Raw genomic sequence first — 26,682 nt, 5'->3', positions numbered from 1 at the left:
TGCCGTTGTGGAAGGTAATATGGAGATTCCTCAACAATCTGCAAATAGATCTACCATGTGACCCAGCTATCCCACTCCTAGGAATTTACCCTAGCCAAAAGAAATCAGCACGTGAAAGAGTTATCTGTACTCCCATGTTTATTTCAGCTCCATTCAAAATAGCTAAGATATGGAATCCACTCAGATGTCCATCAACCAATGTATGTATAAAGAAAATGTGATCTATATATATATGTATACACTGTGGAATACTGCTCACCTGTAAGAAAAATAATGAAATCCTGTCTTTTGCAATAAAATCGATGCAACTAGAAAGCATTATGCTGAATGAGATAAGCCAGTCCCAAAAAGAAATATGTCTTTCCCCTGATCTGTGGTAACTAAGGTAGTACAAAAAATATAATGTATATCAGCAATTTGACATTTAATTATTATTTACAGCCTTTCTCTCCACTGTTGAGGAAAGAGGTTTTTTTTTTTTTGTCTTGCTATTTGTTGAATCTTTACTCAGTAGAGGATTAAACTTGTGATTTTAAAAGTATGTCATTATAAAAATTAAAAGAAAAAAGCAAGAAAAAAGGATTAGAGTGAGAAGTGTCACTATGCTCCTAAATCGGTATAAATGAAATTTGTTCACCTTATATAAATATAAAAAATTTTAAAAATAACTCTTAATTGGCTGCTTTTTTGCTTTACAAATACCATCACAAATGTCAGTGTAACACTGAGATTAACTTTTTCTTACAGGGAATACTGATTGCAAACATTTTGACCTACATTAAATATTATCATAAAATTGCATTTTTTCTTCTTCTGAGACACAAAAACTTTCTTTAGGAAAACTTGTCCTCTGCAGCATTACTATGTAAGTAAGTACTCTGCAGAGACTTGCGGGAATCACACAAATTTTGTAGCTGATACAAAACTCATAAATGTTCTTTCTTTTTAGTAAAATGAGCACTGATCTACCATGCTAGGATTTGTAGCATCTTTAGCTTCTATCAAGTTTACCTGTTCTACATTTTTTTTCCTGTAAAAATTCTGATCCATCTTGAAGACCCTTCAGTGGGATAACACTCAAGGAGCTCCACATAACTCTTTGCAGATATACCCAAGGCTAAAATGTGAACATCTTGGATCAAGTTTCAAGCCTAAAATTACATTCATACTTTTCCTCATTAAAACAATCAGTATGGTTTGTAGAATTTATTAGACTTCTCTTTGTGTTGGTCTTATCTAACCCTGATAGTACATTTTATTTTTTTAATTTTATTTAAATTATACAAGTTTCATGTATTTAATATATACAGATTTAGGAACATAGTGGCATTTCCCCCACACCCTCCCTCCCACTAGGGCTCCAACTCTTCTTCTCCTGCTCACATTCCCAGTCGTAATTTTTACAAAGATCTGTTATCAGTTTACTTAATGATCATATATTTAACTATGCACTAAGTAAAAGATTTCAACAAACACTGGACTGGAAGAGAAAAGGACTGTAAACAATCATTAAATCTCAAAATGTCTATTTCACTCAAATACGTAATAGTTCAGGTACTCTACTAGTTACTTCAGATCAGGGAAAAAAAATGATATCTGTCATTCTGGAACTGTCTTATTTCACTAAGCATAATAGTTTCTAGTTGCATCCTTCTTGTTTCAAAAGACAGGATTTAATTTTTTTTACACCTGAGTAGTATACCATAGTGTATGTATATACACCATAATTTCTTTATCCAGTCAATAGTTGATGGGTATCTGGGTTCTTCCATAACTTACTTATTGTAAATTGTGGTGCAGTAAACATGGGGGTACAGATAAATATTTTATGTACTGATTTCTTTGGGTTTGGATGAATTCCCAGGAGTGGGATGGTTCGATCATGTGGTAGGTCTATATTCAGATTTCTGAAGTATCTCCATACTGTTTTCCACAGTGATTGCACCAGTGTACTTTCCCACCAACAGTTTACCTTTTTCCCCACATTCTTGCCACCATTTGTCCTTTGTTGATTTCTGTATGAGAGCCATTCTAAATCCTAAGCCAGAAAAAACAGAGAAAGAGAACTATAGACCAATATCTCTGATGAACATAGATGCAAAAATCCTTAACAAAATATTAGCTAATCGAATCCAGCAACATTTCAGAAAGATCATTCACCTGGACCAAGTGGGATTTATTCCTGGTATGCGGGACGGTTCAACATTCACAAATCAATCAATGTGATACATCACATTAACAAACTGAAGAACAAAAAACATACGATTACCTCAATAGATGCAGAGAAAGTTCTTGATAAAATGCAGCATCCTTTCATAATGAAAACTTTGCTTATAGAACATTCCTCAACACAATCTAGGCAATTTGTGATATACCCAATGACAGCACCTTATTGAATGGGAAGAAGCTGGAAACATTTCCCTTAAGATCTGAAAACAGACAAGGATGCCCACTCTCACCATTGCTGTTTAATATAGTCCTGAAAGTTCTAGCCAGATCTATTAGGCAAGAAAAAGAAATCAAAGGGTTTTAAATTGAGAATGAGGTAGTCAAAGTATTGCTATTTGCAGATAACATGATTCTATATACAGGGGATGGAAAACACTCCACTGAAAGACTATTGGAACTCATAAAATTAATGTGGAGGGGCTGGCACTGTGGTGCACTAGGTTAATCCTCTGCCTGCGGCGCCGGCATCCCATATGGGCGCCAGGTCCTATTCCCAGTTGCTCCTCTTCCAGTCCAGCTCTCTGCTGTGGCCCGGGAAGGCAGTGGAGGATGGCCCAGATTCTTGGGCTCCTGCACCTGCATGGGAGACCAGGAGGAATCACCTGGCTCCTGGCTTAGGATCGGCACAGCGTCAGCTGTAGCGGCCATTTGGGGGGTTAACCAACGGAAGGAAGACCTTTCTGTCTCTCTCACTGTCTATAACTCTACCTGTCACTAAATAAAAATTAAAATAAAATCAATGTGGAAACATTGATAGCGTTTGTATAGACAATGTCAAGGCTGAGAAAGAACTTTTAAGATCAGTCATGTTCACAGTAGCTCCCAAAAGAATCCAATACCTTGCAATAAATTTAAACAAGGATGTCAAGGATCTGTACGATGAAAATTACAAAATATTGCAGAAAGAAATAGAAGAAGCTATTTAAAAATGGAAAAATCATGTGCTTTCATCGTTTGGAAGAATCAAGATTATCAAAATGTCCATGCTACCAATAGCAATTTACAGATTCAGTGTGATCCTAATCAAAATACCAACAACATTCGTCACAGATCTAGAAACAGTGATACTAAAATTCATATGGAAACACAAGAGATCCCAAATAGCTAAAGCAATCTTATACAACAAAATCAAAGCCAGAGGCATCACAATACCTGATTTCAAGACATACAATGGGAAGTTATAATCAAAACAGCCTGGCAGTGGCACAAAAACAGATGGATAGACCAGTAGAACAGAACAGTAACTCCAGAAATCAATTCATGCATCTGCAACCAACTTAGCTTTGACAGTGTAGCTAAAATCAATCTCTGGAGCAAGGACAGTCTTTAACAAATGGTGCTGTCTTTAAAGATCTCAAGAAACTGAACAACAAGAAAACAAACAGTCCACTTAAGAAATGGGCAAAGGACTTAAATGGGCATTTTTCCAGAGAGGAAATCCAAATGGCCAACAGACACTTAAGAAAATTCTCAGGATCACTAGCCATCTGGGAAATGTGAATTAGAACCTCAGTGAGGTTTCACATCACTCCAGTTAGATAGTACATTTTAAAAGTTATTGAGTTGTGATCTCAATGTGATAACTGTGTTTGTTCTTTTATCTGAATTATTTGAATGAACAAGAAAAATACTTTAAAAAAGCTCTGGCTGGCGCCGTGGTGCAGCGGGTTAAAACCCTGACCTGCAGTGCCAGTATCGCATATGGGTGCTGATTCTAGTCCTGGCTGCCCCTCTTCCTATCCAGCTCTCTTCTATGGCCTGGGAAAGTAATGGAAGGTGGCCCAAGTCCTTGGGCCTCTGCACCTGCATGGGAGACCTGGAAGAAGCTCCTGGCTCCTGGCTTTGGATTGGCTCAGCTCTGGCTGTTGCCGCCATCTAAGGAGTGAACCAGCAGATGAAAGACCTCTCTCTGTCTCTACCTCTCTCTAATTCTGTCTTTCAAATAAATAAAATGAAACTTTAAAAAAAAAGTTCTAAAGTTTTAAAAGATAATTGGTAATGTGAATAAAAGACTGTTGTGATGCATGGAATTGTATTTAATGCCTACATGAAGGAGAGTTGATAATAAAATGGATTGTGTATTTTATCAAAGTAAATAGTTTCTCTGGGTAGGACTGCTTATTTATAACTGCATGCTTATTTACAACTAACCTTAAAATAGTTATTTTTTGCTTTGTATCCACATACTTCTAATGTTAGAAAATCCAGCACTTATCCTTAATTCATTCACAGTTGGCTGCTAATATTATTTTATGTAGCAATTACTTCATTGATTATCTACTTCCCTTTCTCTTGTGCTGTATCAACACATTAGAACAAGTTATTTGGCATGTTAACTTTCTCATCAACATTTTCTAAGCTAGAATGAAAATTAGAGGGATTTCAGATTCAAAGTCTTAAGCCATTTTTTGCTTAAAGTAAAGCAATAGGCTCAAGGTCAAGATTCACTTTAACTTCCTTCCTTTGAATTAGGAAAGTTGTGAGTGAACTTACACGATTTTTCTTTCAAATCAAATGGTAGATGTTTGAGGTGGTTACTATAGCTTTTTAAAATTTATTTGAAAGAGTTACATAGAGAGGTAGAGCCAGAGAGAAAGACAAAGAGGTCTTCCATCCGCTGTTTCACTCCCCAAATGGCCGCAACCCCCAGAGCTGGGCTGATCTGATGCTGGGAGCCTGGAGCTTCTTCCTGGTCTCCCATGTGGGTGTAGGGCCCAAGCACTTGGGCCATCTTCTACTGCTTTCCCAGGCCATAACAGAGCTGGATCAAACTGGTGCCCATATGGGATACTGGTGCTTCAGGCCGGGCTTTAAACCATTGTGCTAAAGCACCAGCTCTACCTATAGCTTTTTAAAAGATGGTTTATTCATTTGAAAGGCAGAGTTACAGAGGGAGAGAGGGAGAGAGGGAGGGAGGGACGGAGGGAGAGAGAGCGAGCGAGCAAGATCCTCCATCCTCTGGTTCACTCCCCAAATGGTTGCAATGGCTGAGGCTGGACCATACTGAAGCTAGGACCCCAGGAGCTTCATCCTGGTCTCCTATACACCTGAAGGGGCCCAGGCATTTCGACCATCTTCACTGCTTTCTCAGGCACATTAGTAGGGAGCTGGATTGGAAGTGGATCAGTCAAGACTAGAACTGGTGCACATATGAGATGCCAGCATTGCAGGTGGCAGCTTATCCTGTTAACACCACAGCGCTGGCTCCAACTTTATCTTTTCATGTAATTGCATCTTTAGTGCCCACAATTGTATACCAGTTATTTAATTCACTGTAAAACAGATTATAAATGCATTGTAGATTCTTGAAGCGCTAGTATTTGTCTATAGAAGCTATTGTTTAATTACATGAATACTAAGATAATATAAAATGTTTTTATTGGTTTCTCTGAGCAAGAATTTACTTGAGAAAATAAGTATGTAAGGGTAGACATGTGATGCAGTGCTTAGGTTGCTGTTTTGGCCTCTTAGTTCTAATCCCAGGTGCTCTGCTTCCATCCAGTTTCATGTTAAGCATGCACCCTGCGAAGCAGCAGATGATAGCTCTAGTACTTGGTTCCCAGCCACCCATTTTGGAGACCTGAATAGAGTTCTGGTTTCCTGACTTTGGCTTGTCCCAGTCCTGGCTATTGCAGGCATTTGGGGAGTAAAGCACTGGATGGAAGGTCTCTCTCCATCTTTTCTCTATCTCTGCTTTTTAAATAAAAATGAGAAAAAAATCCCTAGTTCATCTTTACAGTGTGTAAAACAACTGCTGTACACATTTTCTTCCTGTATTTTTGGTTTGTAGCAACTCACCAAGCCTGAGTGTCTACTTTTTAGATAAATAAATTATTTTTAATAACTTGATATAAATGACTGTAATTCAATTTCACTTTTCATTATAAAACTTTCTAAAACATAAGAGAATATGTGTTAGAAAAATTGTCTAAATTAAATATTACCATTGTGTTATAATAAAAATGTGATGGAAGCTTAATTTACTTTTCAGTTAAACCAGTGGAGTTACTGACCAAGACACGAGTTGTTGTTTTGTTTTTTTTTTTTAAAGATTTATGTATTTATTTATTTGACAGGCAGATGGAGAGAAAGAGATCAATCTTTCTTCCATTGATTCACTACACAAATGGCCACAACAGCCAGGTTTGCTCCAGGCCAAAGCCAGAAGACATTAACTCCATCCTGGTGTCCCACGAAGGTTTCATAGTCCCAAGTACTTTTACTATCATCTGCTGCCTTCCCAGACACATTAACAAGAAGCTGGCCAGGACTCCAACCTGCATGTTATAGGATGCGGGTGTTGTAAGCAGTGGCTTAAACCCACTGTGCCACAACACTACCTGTTGAAGAACAACACCCCAAACTAGTTGTATTACTATAGAACCCAAATCTGTGTCTGCTTACCTGAAGTGCAGAAAGCCAATCACTGCAGGGTGGTAGAAGAAGGTCTTCATTGCAAAGTGTAGAGTAACATGCCCAACAGCCATTGCTTAATTCCTGGGCTCCCTGAGGAGTGAGGGGAGATGGTTCTTCTAGACTGAAATTGGGGCTGAGAGGTACATGTTCAGCTTATGTCCTTGTTCCTGGTTGGTCATTGCTCGTGACCTTCCTTTGGTTGGTCAGAGAATCTATGCTCTCTATGGAATTTATGATTTTCAGGTGGGCTTCAGTTGGTCCATTGGGTTACATGTAAGTAGTAATTACCATCTTCGCTGGACCTGGAATTCTCCTAAACAAACTCCTCTAGATAATACTGGCAACAAGGTTTTTTTCTATTGGAAAAGCAAATGACTTGTTGAGTCTAGTGACTCGAACTTTGTAGTGCCCACTATACAACACTATCAATTCAGTGAATACCTTTTGATAAAGGACAGGCAAGGACACCTTGTGCTAAGGGAGGCAGATGAGAAATTGGGTCCTGTCTTTACATTATAGGGTTCAGTCTCAGCTCCAAGGCACAAGTATTAATTAGAATTTCTCATATGTTTTCTGTATGCCAAACACTGTTGTTGACATCTGTGGGAAGAAGACTTAAGACATGCTTGCTGGCTTTTTAACAGCATGAAGAAGACGGCATTAGCAGTAGTTTCCTATGAAGGGAATAACCAGAGTTCCTCAATGAAACAGTTCATTTAGTAAATCAAAACAGTGGAGAATTAACATTTGGAGCTTAGCATCAACAAAATGTTTCCTATTGATGTGTTAACAATACTCCTTCCATAGGACTTTAACTGTCCTTATGCTTATTTGTTTAATAAAAAAAAAAAAAGCCTTTTTGGCAACAGAAAGTCAATCTGCCAGAAGCTCACCTGTCAGGCTGGTGTTGAAGTTTAGTTTATGGCTTTAGAAAATTGATTTTAAGTAATTGGTAAGTTACGATCTAGACAGTGTCAGCTCCTAACTGGTTTTTGTGGGGAGCAACCCGGACTGGACTAAGTTACTGGAATTAAGACTTATTCTATGCATCTGCTCTCCCACAATATGGCGCTGGGAGAGAAGAAAACAGCTTCTACACAGCTGCCTCTTGCCAACTTGAGTGATGACCTCCAGGAGCTGATCCTGCTCCTGATTGGAGGAGAGCAGTGTACTCGGCGTGTGGGCAGCCGAGTTAGGATTGGCGGAGGAGGACTATAAAGGAGGAGAGAGACGGCATGCACCAGGAACATCTAAGGGGAACATCTAAGGGGAACACCTGTGCAGCCCCCGAGAGAGCCGGCCGGTGGTGTGCCGCTCCCCCGCGGAAGTGGGGAATGTGGCAGGGGGAACCGCCCTTCCACGGAGGTGGAAGGGACGGTAGCCAACCCGGGAAGAACCAGCGGCAAACCCGGGGAGGGCCAAGCAGACAAAAGAACAACGCAGAGTCCTGTGTCGTTCCTCCGCGAAGAGGGGGAGCGACATAATGGTGCCGTGACTCGGATATGAAGCCTAGGCAGGGTTTTGTGTCGTTCCTCCATGAAGAGGGGGAGCGACAGTTTTGAGTTTTTTTTTTTTTTTTGATTGCAAACTACCTTGGGACTTTCACAAAAAGTGTGGACTATCTCCTTTTAAGTGCTGTATATCCATACACAATTCTACACTTATTTTTGAATGATCCTCCCTTAGGTGCTTCTTGGACCCTATGGGAAGAAACTTCTAAGTTGGATATTGGTTGTAATGTAGCTCACTAATGAATGTATTTGACTTTGTCTTCATTCTCTCATGATTGCCTGAAATTTGAGCTTTGTAAAAAGAGAGGTTAGTTGTCAATTCCCATATACTCTACAACTTAGGCTTTTCAGTTACCTTTTTTTTTTTAAATTTTATTTATTTGAAATAGCTACCGAGAGAGGTTGAGACAGAGTCTTCCATCTCCTGGTTCACTCCCCCGCAACGGCTGGAGCTGTGCCGATCCGAAGCCAGGAGCCGGGAGCTTCCTCCAGGTCTCCCACGCAGATGCAGGAGCCCAGGCACTTGGGCCATCTTCCTCTGCTTTCCCAGGCCACAGCAGAGAGCTGGAGCAGCCGGGACTCGAATCGGCGCCCATTTGGGATGCCAGCACTTCAGGCCAGGCCATTAACCCACTGCGCCACAGCGCTGGCCCCTTTAGTTGCCTTAATAATGGATATGTTCTGATATTGTGCAGATAATTTGGATGGAGACCACTGAAGTATAAATTTAGGCTTTTAGGTTAAGAAACATTTACTCTTTCTTGTTTCTGGGTATCTTTATTAAGTCATCTAGAAAATCTAACTTCTTCTGTTTACTTTTGCATAACCCAGTCATTGAGTTTAAGGTATCAGTGAAAAAAATACATGTGGTATGACAGTTGACCTGAGAATTTTCTCCTTCTGCCTATGTGCAATTGAGTATGGAAACCTTTATCAGTTATCAATTATCATAGCCTAGGGTGGTGTGTTGTTGATTAAAGTGATAACTCTCTGGGACCTAAGGTTGTATATATACCTTTTCAACTGTCTTGGAGTTGTATCTCTGAATGATCAAGAATCCAGAGGTTAGCTGAAGCATAGGAATTCATTTGTTCATTCATTCTTCCAAATAATGGATTCTCTACTTAGTGCCAGTCACTGCTAGGTATTGGGAAAAAAGTAGTAAATATGATAAATGAATTACCTGTCCTGATAGAATGACAGGAATTATATATCAGATGATAGGAGATCACATATCAAGAGACCTAGTTATATCAGAGAAAGCAGAGGTAGGGGAACAGCCATTAAAATGCTTCATTTCTTGGCCAGCGCCATGGCTCACTAGGCTAATCCTTTGCCTGTGGTGCTGGCACCCTGGGTTCTAGTCCTGGTCGGGGCGCCGGTTCTGTCCCAGTTGCTCCTCTTCCAGTGCAGCTCTCTGCCCTGGCCCGGGAAGGCAGTGGACAATGGCCCAGGTCCTTGGGCCCTGCACCAACATGGGAGACCAGGAGGAAGCACCTGGCTCCTGGCTTCGGATTGGCGCAGCGCGCCGGCTGTAGGGCTATAGCAGCCATTTGGGGGGTGAACCAATGGAAAGAAGATCTTTCTCTCTGTCTCTCTCTCTCACTAACTCTGCCTGTCAAAAAAAAAAATGCTTCATTTCTGAAAAAAAAAAAAAAGTGTTTACATGCTATATTTAAATGTATACATTTGCATGTGTCTGAGGTTTCGGTTTCAAATTGTTGGATATATTAAATGTTACATTATATGATAATCTGGAATCATATTAGCCAACACAATTAGAATTTTTCTAGTTTCCTTTCTGATAATATTCTTTTTTTTCTCCTTTACAGTATACACTTTGGAATTTCCTCCCAAAGAATCTGTTTGAACAGTTTAGAAGAATTGCAAATTTTTATTTTCTCATCATTTTCCTTGTACAGGTAAGATATCCATAAATACCTATTCAACTTTGAGAAACTTCATTGCTTCAAACACATTTTCGATGAATTTATAACCTTGAAATGCTCAGTGATTTTTCTTAAATAAAAAGATATCCTAAGGCTTATCATAATGTGACTTTTAAAAGTAGAAGTATTACATTTTAAAGTTTAAAAGATTGTATAGCTTTCTAAAGTTGTGTTTTTACTAGAAAGCATGTTTAGATTCTGTTGTCACTTTCTTTAAAACTTTCAGGGATTTCATCTTTTTATTCATTTTACAAGGACACGATTCATGTACTATTAAATGAAATAGTACATATCAAAATTAAAAATGGTTCAAACTAACAGTTTATTAAGCACTAGTTTTAGCCTTAAAAAAGTTATCACTCATCTTCCTGACTTCCAGTTTTGCTCTGCCTCATTCACTTATTCACTTTACGGGTGGCTAAAAGTCTAGAAGATTGATCTGCTTTTGTTTGTTTCTTCTACTATTTTGTGTTTTAAATTTTAGACATTTTAAATTGCATCTTCCATCTTTAAGTCTATGTACTATTAAATTTCTCCTTGCCATAATTACCTCATGAAAATTTTACTACATTTAAAGGTACTTTTTTTCTCATTCTGTTTTTTAAACAAAGCAGAAAAATGCCAATGAGATTGCTGAAATACCTTGTTGATGTTTTTTTACCCTTAAGGAATTTATATTGTGGCTGAAGAGACAGTCATGTTTTCATTTAATTTAATAAAGTACAAGTTCTTCAAATAGTGTGTTCAAAATGCTGTGGGTAGAACTTCAGAAAGCTTCAAATAATCAATGATAACTTAAACTGAACATCTGAAGTATTACAAGGTGTTTACCTGTTGGAGATGTCAGGCCTGTATCTCAGGGGTAGGGAAAAGGTTGCCTAAAAGCACAAAGCCATGTAAAAATCTTATATGTACACAATATTTGTAACACAGGATGAGGCAAGGCAGGCCTGGCTGGGCATGGGAGATGAGAGTGTATGAGTTGTGAGGGCAGATTGAACTCATGATTTCCATTCATCAAATCAAATTTTCTTTCAGGATTTCTTATTTTGGGAAATTTCAAAAACACTCACCCAGGTTTTTAAGTAGACGCTTGGAAGACATCTTTAATTAACAGTTGCATTTGTTTACATACCAGTCCTGAAATTTTTCCCTCCTTCAGAATTTCTTTTCATGTCTCTTGCTACCATCCTACTGTTTCACCAGGATTATAGCAACAGGCTCTCAAGTGCACTCTGTCCTCAGCTCCTGTTCCTTTCTGATCCATCCTCCATGAACCAATGAGAACAGTCTTCAAACTGCACTTCTGTTCATGTGTCCTCTCCTGTTATAAAACTTTCAAGGATTTCCCATTGTTTATGGGAAAAAGCGTAAATAGCTTTCTCAGAGCTAGAGGGTCCTGCTCATATCTGGTCCTTGCTTCCCTCTCCAGCACTGTCTCATACCACACTGTCTCTTGCCTCATTGTCTCTTGCCACCGTTTATTTTTTTACTGTTCCTGGAAAGCCACCTTTGTCTAGATAACACTTGTTTTACTCTTCAGATCTCAGTGTCTGCACACTTGTTTTAATGTCTGATTTTCCCTGTAAGCTGCTACCTACAAGAAGGCAAGGACTTGTCTCCATCCTATTTAAAGCAACATTCTAGAAACTGGCTGATAGTGGCATAGGGTTGACTGAGTAGTGCTCAACAAATAGATGGTAAATGAATGGATATATTTTTATAAAGGAATTAATCCAAGTTGGGATAAAATCTAAACCTGAATTTAGGGCTATTTCTTTAATTGTGTTGTAGGTTACTTTTGTTTTAATGAAAATTAGCATTCACTCTGCTATTGTAATATGGTTTGTCTGCATTTCTGTCTGAAGTGTTTGTAACATATAAATGCTACTTATGAGTTAATGGCTAATTTTCATTTTGCTTTAAACTTAATTTCTTTACCTAGGTCACAGTAGACACACCAACTAGCCCAGTTACCAGTGGACTTCCACTTTTCTTTGTCATAACTGTTACAGCCATCAAACAGGTAAATTTCTTGTTTGTGTTTATGCCTACATTTCAGTCCAGGTTAGTTTGAATTTCATTGTCAAAGGCTCTGTCATATTTATATACAATGTGCAATATCCTTGTTAGATTTAGTTTATATTGAAAACCAGTTAAAATGATTGTAAGGCAAATCCTTAATTTATTTGCTTCTTTCTCCTCAATCTTTGTGTGGGGAGCATAAGCAAAAAAGAAAGAATAGGAAGAAAGTATAGCTCAGTCGGAAAATGGGATGTGTATTTTTAATATGCATTAATTGTTTCAGTGCAGTACATCTGAAAAATTTTCATTCTAGTGGAGGTTTTGTTGTTGCCTATGGCATTGAACACAAGAGCCTAAATATTTTAATTTTATTGGGTTCATTCTGGTGCTAAAGTGGGTGGTGGGTAGAGAGGACATTTATTGCTATTTCTTATATAGCTTTCAAACTACCACATATTGTGATATATATGTCAGAAGTATTTTGAGCATTTTGTTTTTTGGTTTTTTTTTTTGACATGTAGAGTTAGACAGTGAGAGAGAGAGACAGAGAGAAAGGTCTCCCTTCTTTGGTTCACCCCCCAGATGGCCGCTACGGCCAGCACTGCACCTGTCTGAAGCCAGGAGCCAGGTGTTTCCTCCTGGTCTCCCATGCGGGTGCAGGGGCCCAAGCACTTGGGCCATCCTCCACTGTCTTCCTGGGCCACAGCAGAGAGCTGGACTGGAAGAGGAGCAACCGGGACTAGAACCCGGCGCCCCTATGGGATGCCGGCACCGCAGGCAGAGGATTAAGTAAGTGAGCCACGGTCCCGGCCTCTTGAGCATTTTGTATACTAGTGTCTTTGAAACATTCCAGATGAAATTGATAAGGGAATAGGGGAACTGGAGGTGAAGGAATGGGTAATGATATTTATTATGTATGGAGCTAGTCCACAGGACTTGTTTAAAAATAAGTTTTTAGATAGTACTTAACAAAGGGCTTTTAAAAAGAATCCCAAAGAATCTTGCAAAATGAAGGCCTATTTAAAGATATTGAGAACAAAATTAACTTTCCTTTTGCAGTTATCTGGTCTATCTTGCCCACCTGGAACTGATATTTAATCAAGTGTTTGGTTGCTAAATAAAGGCTTTGGAATGTTCTTTCCCCTAGGCTGTTAGGACTATTTCCTTTAATATAATAAAATTTCAGTTTCCAGGAATAGCACATATGGCTTTCAAAGGCTTTTATGGATTCATTCTACTCCTAATAGTAGTTCATATTAGGGCGTTTCTAAACAAGCATCACAGAATGTACCCTGTGAAATGATATCCTAGTGTAGTTATCAAGAGGGACAGAAGAATGCATATAGCACCTGAAGGGAAGAAAAACAGATGAAGGTGATCAGGAGATTTTTCAAATAGTTGCGTTTGAAAAGGTATAGACATTATTCCTACAAAAAAAAAGGAAAAGGGTATAAAAAAGTAGTCATGCTCAAACATCCTCTTTCCTTATCCCAAAGAAAAGTGAGCTATTATATTTTTCCGTGATTACTTTTAACTCAAAAAAGAACAATTTATAGTCTTTATTCACCAAGTCATTGAAGAAGTTTAGCTTTTTGATCTCCACAATATATCATAGATTCTCTGCCAAAACAACCCTCGTGTGCCTTTTCTCTTCTTTGCAAGTGTTGAGGAATTATAATATTTCCTTAACTGTTCCAGCAATCTACTTACAGTACGTATTGAGGAATATTAGTGGTTGTCTTAAGAAAATTAAAACCCAAAATATTTTTGTTCTAATTGAATAGATCGAGAGAATTAACGTTAACTTGAACATGAGTAGAAGTAGAAGAATAAATTATAGTCCTTCACAGATGAAGAATATAAATGCTGTCATACCTGTGTTTTCACTAATATTTATCTGAAGAATAGAGAAACTTTTTAACTCATTAAAAGCTATATACCTAAAGGGTATTTTGAAAGACTCTCAGATTTGCTATTAAAGTTTCCAACATTGTCTCTCTAGCATTCTGACTTGAAATTACAACTGTAATTATAAATCTCTTCTGTTGATTCATATGGGTTATAGAAATAACAGCTTAATTTATTTGAGCTTGATTATAGTTATTTTTATCCTTCTAGGGGTATGAGGATTGGTTGAGACACAGAGCTGACAATGAAGTCAACAAAAGCACTGTTTATATTATTGAAAATGCAAAACGAGTGAGAAAAGAAAGTGAAAAAATAAAGGTATCTTTTTAGATTGCTGCTTTTTTTTTATTGTGGTTAAAACACACCATATTAAAGTCTACAATTCAGTTTCATTAGTACATTGACAGTGGTGTACATCTATCAATACCATCTAATTTCAGAACATTTTCCATCTCTCAAAAAAGAAACCCCATACTCATTAGGCACTCATTCAATATTCATTCCTCTTGTCAGACCCTGACATTAACTATCTTTCTCTTTAGATTTACATGTTTTGAAAATTTCATGTAAAATGTATCACACACTGTATCACCTTTTGCGTGTGGCTTCTTTTCTTTCAGAATGATTTGGGGATTTATCTATATGGTGGCGTATATCATCACTTACTCCCTTTGAAGGCTGAATGATAGTTGACTTTGTAGATATACCACATTATGTTTATCTGTTCATTAGCTTATGTACATTTGGGTTATTTCCACTTTTGGATATTGTAGAAATTTGTTGCTATGAACATTCAAGTACAAGTTTTTGTTTGAACATCTGTTTTTAATTCTTCGGGATATGTACATGGGGAAATTGTTGAGTCGTGTTGGCAATTCTGTTTAACTTTTTAAAAAAGCTTTATTATTTATTTATCTGAGAGGAAGGTCTTCCATCTGCTGGTTCACTCCCCAAATGGCTGCAATTGCTGGCACGAGCCAGGCTGAAGCCAGGAGTCAGGTACTCCATCCCAGTCTCCCATGTTTGTGACAGGGACTTGAACACTTGTGTCATCATCTACTACCTGCTGGGTGAATCAGTAAGGAGGTGGATTGGAAACAGTAGCCTGGACTCAAAATGGCTCACTTATATGGGATGTGGGCATCTCAATCAGTAGTAACCACTGTGCTACAGTGTCAGCTTGTGTGTTTAACTCTTTGATGTGCTGCCAAGCTATTTTCTACATTGGCTATACCATTTCATCTTTCCACCAGCAATATATCAGTACTTTGAATACTATTTTTTAAGATCTTAAGCAATTTAAATTTTATTCAAAGTAATCATTGTTATTAATAAGTCCCCTATCAAATAAAATTTTAGACTTGTCCATATAAGAAACTTTTTAGTTCTCAGTAAAGGTTTTAAATTAATAAACTATTTTTAGAGCAGTTTTAGAATCTCATCAAAGTGAGCCAAAAATACACAGTTCCATACTCACATGCACTCATGCTTTTGCCCTCTCTTGCTGTCAGTATCCCACATCAGAGTGGCAAGAATTGGTGTAATCCATAAACCTACTTTGGCACATGGTTATCACCCATAATTTATAGTTTTCATTAAGGTTCACTCTTTTTTTTTTTTGCCAGGCAGTGTTAGACAGTGAGAGAGACAGAGAGTTATAGACAGTGAGAGAGAGAGACAGAGAGAAAGGTCTTCCTTCTGTCGGTTTACCTACCGAATGGCTGCTATGGCCGGCACTGCGCTGATCCGAAGCCAGGAGCCGGGTACTTCCTCCCGGTCTCCCATGCAGGTGCAGGGACCCAAGCACTTGGGCCATCCTCTGCTGCCCTCCCGGGCCACAGCAGAGAGCTGGACTGGAAGAAGAGCAACCAGGACTAGAACCCAGGGTGCCGGTGCCGTAGGCAGAGGATTAGCCAAGTGAGCCACGGCGCCGGCCCAGGTTCACTCTTAATGTTGTACATTCTTTGGATTTTGACTAACGTACAATGTGTATTCACCATTGCACTATTAAGAAGGATAATTTGCTGCCCTAAAATCTTCTGTTCTTTGCTTATTCATTCCTCACTCTATACAACTACTGACAATCACCGATCTTCTTATTATGTTCACAATTTTGCCACTTTCAGAATGTCATATATTTGGAAGCATACATTATATTTTTCACTCAGTAATGTGTATGTAAGTTTTGTGTCTTTCCATTGCTTGATAGTTCATTTCTTTCTATTGATGAATAAGATTCTACTTTCTTGTTATAGTACATTTATCTGTTCCCCTGCTGAAAGACATGTTAGTTCCTTCCAGTTTTGACATTTATGAATAATATTGTATAAACATCCCTGTGCAATTTTTGTATGGATATAATTTTTCAGTTCCCTTGAGTAAATATAAGGGTGCAAGGTTCCTGGATTATATGCTAAGAATATCCTTAATTTTGTGAGAAACTGCCAAACTGTCTTCCATAGTGGTGTGTCATTTTACATTCACACTAGCAATGAATGAGTTCTTGTTGCTACATATCTTCACTAGCATTTGATGTTATCAGTATTTTGTATTTGGGCCATTCTAATAGATGTATAGTGGTATTTCATGGTTGTTTTAATTAGCGTTTCCCTGGCAATATATAATACATACTATCTTTCCATAGGCTTCTTTGCCATGTGTATATCTTTTTTTGGTGAGATGGTTATATGATATTTTGTCCATTTTTAAATAGATTTGTTTTCTTACTGAGTTTTTAACAGGTCTTTATATCCTCAGCAATAGGTAAATTGTCTTGCATCTTCTTATGTTGATGGGAAGAAAGCTACACAGTGGGAGGTCCACCTGAGTTTGAAATATAATGTCTTTTTCTTATTCCTTTTTCTTTTCTTCATTTTCTAAAACTTGAGGGGGAGACCTTATGCTAAACTAGGTTAGGTTAAGATTGGAAGTTTTCTAAACAATGTAGAGAATCAACATTACTGTTCATTGTTAGAACCAAGAGGCTGCCTAAATGATTCATAATATTAAATTTGTTACTCCCAGGATACTAAGTAAGGTTGCAATGTAGGCAGTGAATTCCCATATCTCCCTCTTTCTTTCATTTCCTCTTTCTGATTTTATTGTCACACTCCACCACAAGCTCCATTAGAAAAGGTCCCATCTAACCACCTGCCCTCTACCAGGCTTCTTTTCCTTGAGGCTGACCTCAGCCTGGTATAATATTGATTAAAAGAGTTGACACTATTGTGTGAAATGCTATTTGATAACAACCCTTTCTGAAGTGGTATGTGTGTGGGAAGAAATGCTTTCTAACCATTAGTCTCTAATGTTTGTGTTTGACTGAATCCTAGTGGGAGAGAGTGTGGGTGGAACTATTTTTGAGCAGTAGAATTTGTCTGAAGCCTCAATGTGATAAGGGAGCTTAAAGCCAGACAGTGACTTGATTTTTTTTTTTTTTAAATAAAACTGAGGTGTAGGTAAAGTGGAGCATGGGCTAAGGTATAATCAGGGAAACTATTTGGTCTCCCTGATTAGGTGGCTGCTACCATAGTATTGGATAATGATAAGAGCTTATATAAATTTGATAGAAGCAGTGATAATGATAATGAAATTATTAGTTTCCATATTATATAGTATATAATATGTGCCAGACATCCTTCTGGGATTTTAGGGGCAATGGATATATTCAGAATACATTTTAGAGGCAGAATCATCATGACTTAAAGATTTATTGGATGTGGAGGATGAGGGAAAGAACTAAAAGAATAATGAAGGTGGTCATCTTGATTTTGGCCTGAACAATTGGTTAAATTACATTGTACTATTAAACAAAATACGAGTGCTTATAGATAAAGTGGATAAAATAGGAAAAACAGTTTTAAGGACAGAAGTGGGTATAAAGCAAAATCAGATACACACTTTTGACCATGTCAAGTTTGATATCCCTATTAGACACAGAGTTGAAGTTGTGAAGCCTGGAGTTCATAGATGCTTTAGTGAAAATAGAAATTTTGGTGTCATCAGCATGTAGGTGCCATATAAAAGCCATGACATGGGGTGCAATCACAAGAACATAGAGAACAGGAACTTGAGGGGTCCAATGTAATTACATTCTTCATTTAGTGGAGGGTTAAGCTTGTGATTATAAAGTAAATTGAAAGTATATCATTGTAAAAATTAAAAATAAAGAATGTGAGGAAGAGTGGGAGCAAGAGAAGGAGGGGATGGGAAGTATCATTATGCTCTTAAAACTATATATATTGAATTTTTTCACTTTATATAAATTTAAATTTAAAAAAAAATAAAGGTTATTTTCAAGGGAAAAAGTATGGTTTTGTTATCATAAATTTTGGCAACTCGATAGAGTAAAATACCACTGATAATACAAGGATACTTGAAATAGTTAATGGAAATATAATTAAAAAAATTTATTTTGTTGCAAATAAGTTTGAAATCTGCACATAGTTTTTTCATAATATACATTTTTCATGAAATATTTGAAAACCTCTTTGATGTCATACTTTAGTGTCAAATAGAAATAAAGCTTGTCCTCTAGTACTTCAGTGAACCAACCAAAATGTTTTGAAATAATATGCTGAGTTCTTCTACAAGGGTAAGAAAGAATGAGGAGAAATGTTGCTTGTATTGTAATGTAGCAGGTTAAAGCTGCTGCCTGTGACACCGATATATCCCATATGAGCTCCCATTTGAGTTTTGGCTGTTCCACTTTCAGTCTACCTAATGCTCCTTGGAAGGCAGTGTAAGATGGCTCAAGTACTTGGACCCCTGGACGTGGAAGTCCTGGATGGAGTTTCAGGCTCTTGACTTTGGCCTAGCCCAGCCCTGGCTGTTGCAGCCATTTGGGGAATGACCCTGCAGATAAAAGATCTCTGTCTTTCACTTTCTCTAACTCTGCCTTTCAAATAATTAAAATTAGTTTCTTAAGGAAAAAAAGGTAATTTGTCTGATAATATAGTCCATATAGCTTTCATTTAGTTGATATTTGCATAATCATTTCTATCCTTTTAATCCTATTTACATTTTTATTTCTAATTGGATCTATGCTTTTTAATTGGACTCTTTAGACTGTTTAATGTAATTATTATTATGGTTTGGTTGCCTGTCCCATCTATTATATTTTTCCTCTTTACATGACCTCTTTGGATTATTTGAATTTTTGAGGGGGTGGTGATTGTACTGTGTCTCCTCTATGGCTTACTAATTATACCTTTTGCAATTTTTTAAAACAAGATTTAGCTATTTATTTGAAAGGCAGAGTGACAGAGATGGGGAGAAACAGAGAAACAGATTTCCATCTGCTGAATCACTCCCCAGATAGCCACAATAGTCAGGACTAGTCAAGGCTGAAACCAGGATGGCTGGGGCCAGCTGTTTGGACCATCTTCTACTGCCTTCCCAGGCATTAGCAGGAAGCTAGAACAGAAGCAGAGCAGCCAGGACTCCATCTGGCATTCTGATGTAAGATAAGAAATAGCTTAACCTGCTGTGCCACAACACTGGCCCGACCTTTCTAATTTTTTAAATGATTGTTTTGCATTTTACAATATACATTTTAATGAAGTAATCTTAGCTTGTTTGACTACTTTATATAAAATAAAAATCTTACAATATCATAGTTTCATTTCTTCATTCATATTCTCTTTATTTTCATGTTTTAAAGCCCATAATACTTTATATTTATTTATGTACTGTTATATTTTTATATAATTCTTAAATGATTTATTTTTAAAAAAATACTCTATTTTCCCTTTGTATATCATTTTGGATAATTTTAGTTGAACTGTCTTTATGCTTCCTGATTATTTCCTTTGCTGTATCCACTCTGCTTGTTGAAGAAAATCTTCATCTCTGATACCATATTTTTCTTTTTTAACTTTTATTTAATAAATATAAATTTCCAAAGTACAGCTTTTGGATTACAGTGGCTTTTTCCCCCCCATTACTTCCCTCCCACCCGCAACCCTCCCCTCTCCCGCTCCCTCTCCCCTTCCATTCACATCAAGATTCATTTTCAATTATCTTTATATACAGAAGATCACTTTAGCATATATTAAGAAAGATTTCAACAATTTGCACCCACACAGAAGCATAAAATGTAAAGTACTGTTTGAGTACTAGTTATAGCATTAATTTACATTGTACAACACATTAAGGACAGAGATCCTACGTGGGAAGTAAGTGCACAGTGACTCCTGTTGTTGACTTAACAATTGACACTCTTGTTTATGGTGTCAGTAATCACCCTAGGCTCTTGTCATGGGTTGCCAATGATACCATATTTTTCATTTCTTTTTGTTTCAAGGATTTATTTATTTATTTGGAAGTCAGAATTACAGAGAGAGAAAGAGACAGATACAGAAAGAGGGAGCTTCCATCTGCAGTTCACTCCCCAGATGGCCATAATGACTAGGGGGCCCAAACACTTGGGCCATCTGCTGCTGCTTTTCCCACAGCATTAACAGGAGATTGGAAGTGGAGTAGTAGTGACACATACTGGTGCCCAGATTGGATGCTGGCATTGCAGGCAGTGGCTTTACCCACTCTGCCACAACACCAGCTCCATGTTTTTCATTTCTAACTTTCCATTTTCCCTTTTTATTTTTGTAGTATCCATATCTCTGCCAAAATTCCTCATATGCTTTTATATATTGTCTAGCTTTTCCATTAAATGCATTTATATTTTACTCTTTGCTATTTTTAAGCCCGTTTCATAATTCTAAAACCTAGAAATTTCTGCTTCTGGTCCATTTGATTCCTTTCTCTCTCAGTAATGACTCATATTTTCATGTTTCTGTGCATCTAATTTTTTAAAATTGTATTTTAGATATTGTTTGTGATAGAATAGTAGAGACTGAAAGTTGTATGTATATTCTTAAATGGACCTACTTACTTTGTCAGTTATTAGTGTTGGAGTTTGAGTCAATCTAGTTAGGGATTGGGCTCACTTTGATTTTTAACTTTTGATATTTTCAGTTTGCCACTGGCTCTCAAATTCCTCGAGTAGTAGGTTACCGTTACCTAGAGATTTGTGTGGGACCTGATGTGCCAAAGGATTTTTCTGTGCTCATATCCCACCATTGTCTTTCAGCATATTCTGCAATCCTAAGCCACAGAGGGTACTTCTGTCTAATCCCTTGATTCTTCCCCAGTGGTAGACTGCTATTCCTTATTAGCTGGATGAAAGAGTGGTTTGTTAGTTCTCCTGTTCTATTCTCAATATTAGGCTTTCTGTGTCATTCCCTTTCTTTTGGCTTCTCCTTTGTCTTCAGGGAGAGGCCTAAATCCTTTAGAGTGGAACACCAAACCCTTTGTGACCAGATCTCTGCCAGTCTCACCAGTTTGATCTTGTATTGTAATGACCTTTATATATCATATTTGATTGAATTCTAAATATTGAAGAAAAATATACTTTGTGAGGGCTGGCATCGTGGTGCAAGGGGTTAAACCGCTGACTCTGACACTGACCATATCAGAGTGCCAGGTCAAGTCGCAGCTGTTCTGCTTCAATCCAGCTTCCTGCCTGGGAAAGCAGGAGAAGATGACCCAGGTACTTGGATCACTGACACCCACATGGGAGACCATGTTGGAGTTCTAGGCTTCTGGCTTTGGCCTGGCCCACCCCTAGCTGTTATGGCCATTTGGGGAGTGAGTCAGCAGATGGAAGGTCTCTTTCTCTCTCCCTCCCTCTCCTTGCTCCCTCTCTCTGCTTTCCAAATAAATAAAAATAAATTTTTAAAAGTATGCTTTGTGAATTTTATTTCTCAGTTCCTAAAAGTCATCCTATGACCTCTGATGGGTATCTCTTTCTTGTAAGATGTGTTAGGATTTTGTTATTTTTGTTCTGCACATTTAAACATAATTAGTGGATTTATGTAAGCAATCTAGGTGTTTATGTAAGTCGGGAAAGAAAGATCCAACAAAATAAAATATTATTTATAAATTAGCTTGAATCATTCATTTTGTTACTCTTAGCTAATACTTAAGATTGGCAAAGACAATAAAATTAACTCCTCATCTTTATCTGCCAAATCTGTTGTGAGTAGAAGACAGGTATGTCATGTATTAGTTCAGCATTTCACTGCCAATGTGTCTAGGTTGGTGTGCCAGATACTAATTCTCTAAAGTGGCTTGTTTTCTGCCACCAATAGCATCCTCCTTTTGCCTGAGTATACTGTCCAAAAGTATTATTATTTTTAACATGGGCCCTGGCATGAGAAATGTTGAAAAGCACCAAACTGAAGAATTTTTTACATCCTTCCAAAAAAATATTGTGAGTATTCACAAGTTGGGAGTAAGGTAGTTGCAGGGTATTCTTAATAATTGTAACTAACAAATGGTTATTATATAACAAACGATCATGATGCACCAAGCACTTTGCTTAATGCTTTATTTGTGTTACTATTTCATGCTCATATCAATCTTCTGAGGCAACTGCATTCCTCTAAAACACTTACCCATTGTGATATGTATTTTAAGTGCTGGGGTTGGAAAATGAACTCAGGTGAAAAAGGCCAAGCTTTTAACTTATAATTTATTTCCTGAATTATTATTAATATTTTTATTATTTACTTAGAAATGGTTTTATTTTCCCTGAAATATTAAACTGATTGCTTCTGTCATGTTTTCCCTTTCCTTGCACTTTGATACTTGCTAATAGAAAATTATCTGTCATTGCTGCATTAATGGATTCTTCTGATAACAGATGAATTCTTGGAAAGTTGACGTATAATAATTTTTCTTCAAATATTAAAGGGGGAAAATTGGTGCTTGTGTAATTACCTGAGATTTTCTGAGAACTGAAGAAGGAATTGGAACCGAACAGTCATAGGTATTATCACATGACAGGCAAAGTATGTTGAATTATGCATGGTACACATTGGGACTATGACTGACATATTGATGAAGTAGTCAGCTTGGATCATGTAGTATTTCTTAATTCATTCATGAAGTGATAATGGTTATTATCAAAAACAGTGCCAGAAATTCCAGGGAGCAAGCAGATGTTGGAATTGTTTATTCGAGGAAAAAGTCAATGCTAAGGTAATTCCGAAAGCATCTTAAAGTCCTTGTGACCTTAAAGAGGATTCTGAATGTTGAATAATATCTTTTCATCACTTTTCTCATGGAGCAAGATGCTGAGCAACTCTCAGAACCCCAGAGCTGGAGATGTATCTTGCTAATGATTTGACATTGATATGAGGTGTAATGAATGATTTGCAATTTAGATATTTATATTTTTATTTCTATTCTAGGTTGGTGATGTAGTAGAAGTACAGGCAGATGAAACTTTTCCCTGTGATCTTATTCTTTTATCATCCTGCACCACTGATGGAACCTGTTATGTCACAACAGCCAGCCTTGATGGGGAATCCAATTGCAAGGTAATAGAGACTAAACCTTGCCTAAACATTTTGAGGTGAAGATACTTAAAATCATACAATATTGCTTTACACCATCCTCTAATCTTTTATACACTTTCCCTGTTCATGTAAGGTTTCTATTTGATGACAGCTGCAACATAATGTTCATTCTCTAAGTAAATACTCATCTTTGAGATGATAAGTATTTTAGGGTAGGGAAAAATGCGCTAAATTAAAGCTACCACAGTTCTTCTAACACTGCCTGACCATAATCCATTTAGTCTTTTATTTAGGCTTTTGAAAAGTCTGAGTAATTCGGACCAGCATTGTGGCTCAGAGGGTTAAGCTGCCTCTTTTGACACTGGCATCCCATATCAGTGTGGGTTCAAGTCTCGGCTATTCCACTTACTATCCAGGTCCCTGCTAATTCTCCTGGGAAAACAGCAGATGCTGACCCAAGTAATTAAGCCCCTGCAACCATGAGGGAGACCTGGGTGGAGCTCCCTGCTTCTGGCTTGGCTGGCCCAGCCCTGGCCATTGCAGACATTTGGGGAGTGAACCAGTAGGTGGAAAGTCAGTCAGTCAATCAATCTCTCTCTCTCTCTTTCTCTCTCTCTCTCTCTCTCTCTGTGTGTGTGTGTGTGATTCTGCTTTTCAAATGAATAAGTGAATTTTTTTTTTAAATATGGGAGTATTATAAGTATGTTAAGGTAAATTTGGTCAAAATGGGAAAAAATTACTTTCCTGATTCTTTCTGGCATAATTAGTACTTGGCTATTATCCAGAGCATGAATATGCATACTCTCTGTTTTGCCTTTAAGGAGTAATACCAATGTTCTCAACTTTGAGTTGATCCTTGGAGGGCTCTTCTGCTTATTTATTCCATCTGGTATTGAGAGATAGGACTTAGTGTATGGAAAAGGAATTTTACCTATTAGATGACTAATTTCTGTCTCTCAGGGACATCATGATGAACTAGTAGCATTTAAACTGATCAAAAACAAAATTATATTTTAGGGAATATCAAGATAAAAATTGTGAAATCCACCTGAAGATTGCTTAATAGTTTAAAGTTTTAGAAGAAGGGAACTCTCTGGTAGTTTCTTTTTTCCATTATGTTGATCTGATCAAATCAGCTAAAAGAACAAAGGTTTTAAAAAATCAGGAGACAGTTTTAAATATAGCTCAGGCAGTTCTGTAATATTCCCCAAAGAACATGGCAACAGCTTTGAGTCTGCATTAGCCCTTCTTTGATGATTTCTAAATGGGTTCACTAGAGCCTTCCTCTAGTTCTTGGTGAAACAAGTGTGTAATATACATTAGTAGAATAGTCTAACACAAGAGCCATCATATCCCTGCCCATCACACAAAATGTAGTCATGTTGAACATTTTCAAGGTAATTAAGACATTCATATAATGAAACTGTTAATGATTTTTTGCCATTGTTAAAATGTTACGATCTAAAGGATTATATTTAATGTGTAAGTGTCCACCTACCTTGCCATGTACTATAATGAGCAAAATATTGTCTCAATCTATAAATAGGAGAAAAATGTAAAATTGTCACGGGGGTTTTAGTTATCTATGCATGCTGCAAATAAAATCCGCTTAGCTGTCAGTATCAAGAAGAGCTTTCAGTTTTTGCATTATTTTTAAGGTCCACTTGCAACAGGGTTTTCTTTCTAATTATTTGTAATATAGTTGAAGAATACCATAAAACTTATTTGTTAAAATGTATGTCATAATTTATATAATTCTGCCAAAGCCTCTTATTAAAATGTACTTCATAATTGGAATCAAGTGAACATATGGTTATTCTATACTTTTTTGTTTTTGTTTTATTTTGTGCTTTAATCTAGACACATTATGCAGTACGGGATACCATTACACTGTGTACAGCTGAATCCATTGATACCCTCCGAGCAGCAATTGAGTGTGAACAGCCTCAACCTGACCTCTACAAGTAATAATCACTTGATTTCACTTTACTGCAGTCTGTTGGCTCTGCTTCTTTTTTTGCCATCAGTGTTGCAAAGAAACAACTACCACTTACCAACCTATTCTCATGTATGTTTTTATGAGCTATTCCTTCTTTCTGTCAGGGAAAAGAATCAAATCAGCCTTAGATAAATCACTGACTGTGGGACCAAGCATCCTCTGATTTTTCTTTTACTTTCGTTGCTTGTAAACTTAACCATCTGACTAATGCAGTAACCAAATTTAATTAAAACAAAAATAAACCCTTTAATGTGCCATACAACATTCAAGAGAAAATAGAATATGGGGGTCTGTGCAGTTAATAACCCCTGTATATTTCCTTAGAGTGATCATGATGAACTGAGGATTACAAATAGGCTGTTACTTGTCCACAGTAAACAGTTGATACAGCATTAAAATGGTATAATTTAGGCTCTCTGGAGTACATTGGCTAATTGACAGTCATTGTGGATTGTCAGAAACATGACAATTGATTTTTAATACTGGTTAGTTTCGTTGGTTAGAGCATAGTGCTGATGAAGGTAGAGTAGTAGCTTTATCCTCATGTGAGCCAGTTGTATTCTGTCTCACTCTTACACATGACATTTATTACCGATGCCAGCCCTCTTATTAATGCATGGATTTGGTCATAGTAGGGGATCAAGTAGTTGGATGTGGTTTATACTAGCACCTAGTAGTGGGAAAATAAAGTATTCATATCACATTGAGAATAATTCTCTCCCTCCTTCCATCATTCCTTCTTGCTTCTGTTGCTTCCTTTCTGTGTTCTCACTGATATTAGGAACTAGGACCATAAAGTAAAGCAGCTATTCTTTGCCTTCAAGGAGCTGTCAGTGAGCAGAAGAGATAGTTAGCTAAAGAGAGAAAATTTTAACCTAAGATTTCAATACAGTGTGATAATGAAGGTGAGTACAAGGTCCATGGAATCGCAGAAAGAGGAATGATTTATTCCTGAAATATATACATATATATATACACACACACACATACATACATACACACACACACACACATGCACACACACATATACCCTTGTATGTTTATAATGAAACACTCAAGTTTTTAATACTGTAATTATGAAAGAAATTTAGGGAAGGGACGATTATTCCTTATTTTCCTAAACTGGATTCAATCCCTTGCTGTATGATTTCAGAATACCTTGTACTTCTACCACCCTGCTGATAATCACTTGGATTGTTTGCTTGTCTTTCTTATGGCAAGAAACATGTCTGTTTTGCTTGCTATCTATCTTTGCATCTAGTACAATATTGGCATAATTAGTA

General features: G+C 37.3%; 1 protein-coding gene across 20 annotated transcripts in view; it reads left to right on the top strand.

Annotated features, from left to right (window-relative positions):
- The window catches only part of ATP11C (ATPase phospholipid transporting 11C (ATP11C blood group)), a 207,067-nt gene that overhangs the window by 94,064 nt on the left and 86,321 nt on the right, over positions 1 to 26,682 (top strand). For all 20 annotated transcript variants that reach the window (XR_016227723.1, XR_016227720.1, XR_016227721.1 and 17 more), the window contains 5 exons: positions 9,989 to 10,078; positions 12,051 to 12,131; positions 14,249 to 14,356; positions 23,293 to 23,421; positions 25,261 to 25,364. Coding sequence is in view for 16 of the 20 variants with exons in the window: in XM_089323865.1 (XP_089179991.1) it covers positions 9,989 to 10,078; positions 12,051 to 12,131; positions 14,249 to 14,356; positions 23,293 to 23,421; positions 25,261 to 25,364 (512 nt within the window). In the remaining 4 variants the exon portion in view is untranslated. The remainder of the gene's footprint in view (positions 1 to 9,988; positions 10,079 to 12,050; positions 12,132 to 14,248; positions 14,357 to 23,292; positions 23,422 to 25,260; positions 25,365 to 26,682) is intronic.

Source organism: Oryctolagus cuniculus, chromosome X, assembly GCF_051225735.1.
Source record: "Oryctolagus cuniculus isolate XC-2025 breed Fujian yellow rabbit chromosome X, ASM5122573v1, whole genome shotgun sequence".
Taxonomy (NCBI): Eukaryota; Metazoa; Chordata; class Mammalia; order Lagomorpha; family Leporidae; genus Oryctolagus; species Oryctolagus cuniculus.
The sequence above is the reverse complement of the archived record's forward strand: the minus strand, read 5'-3'. Positions and strand labels throughout refer to the sequence as shown.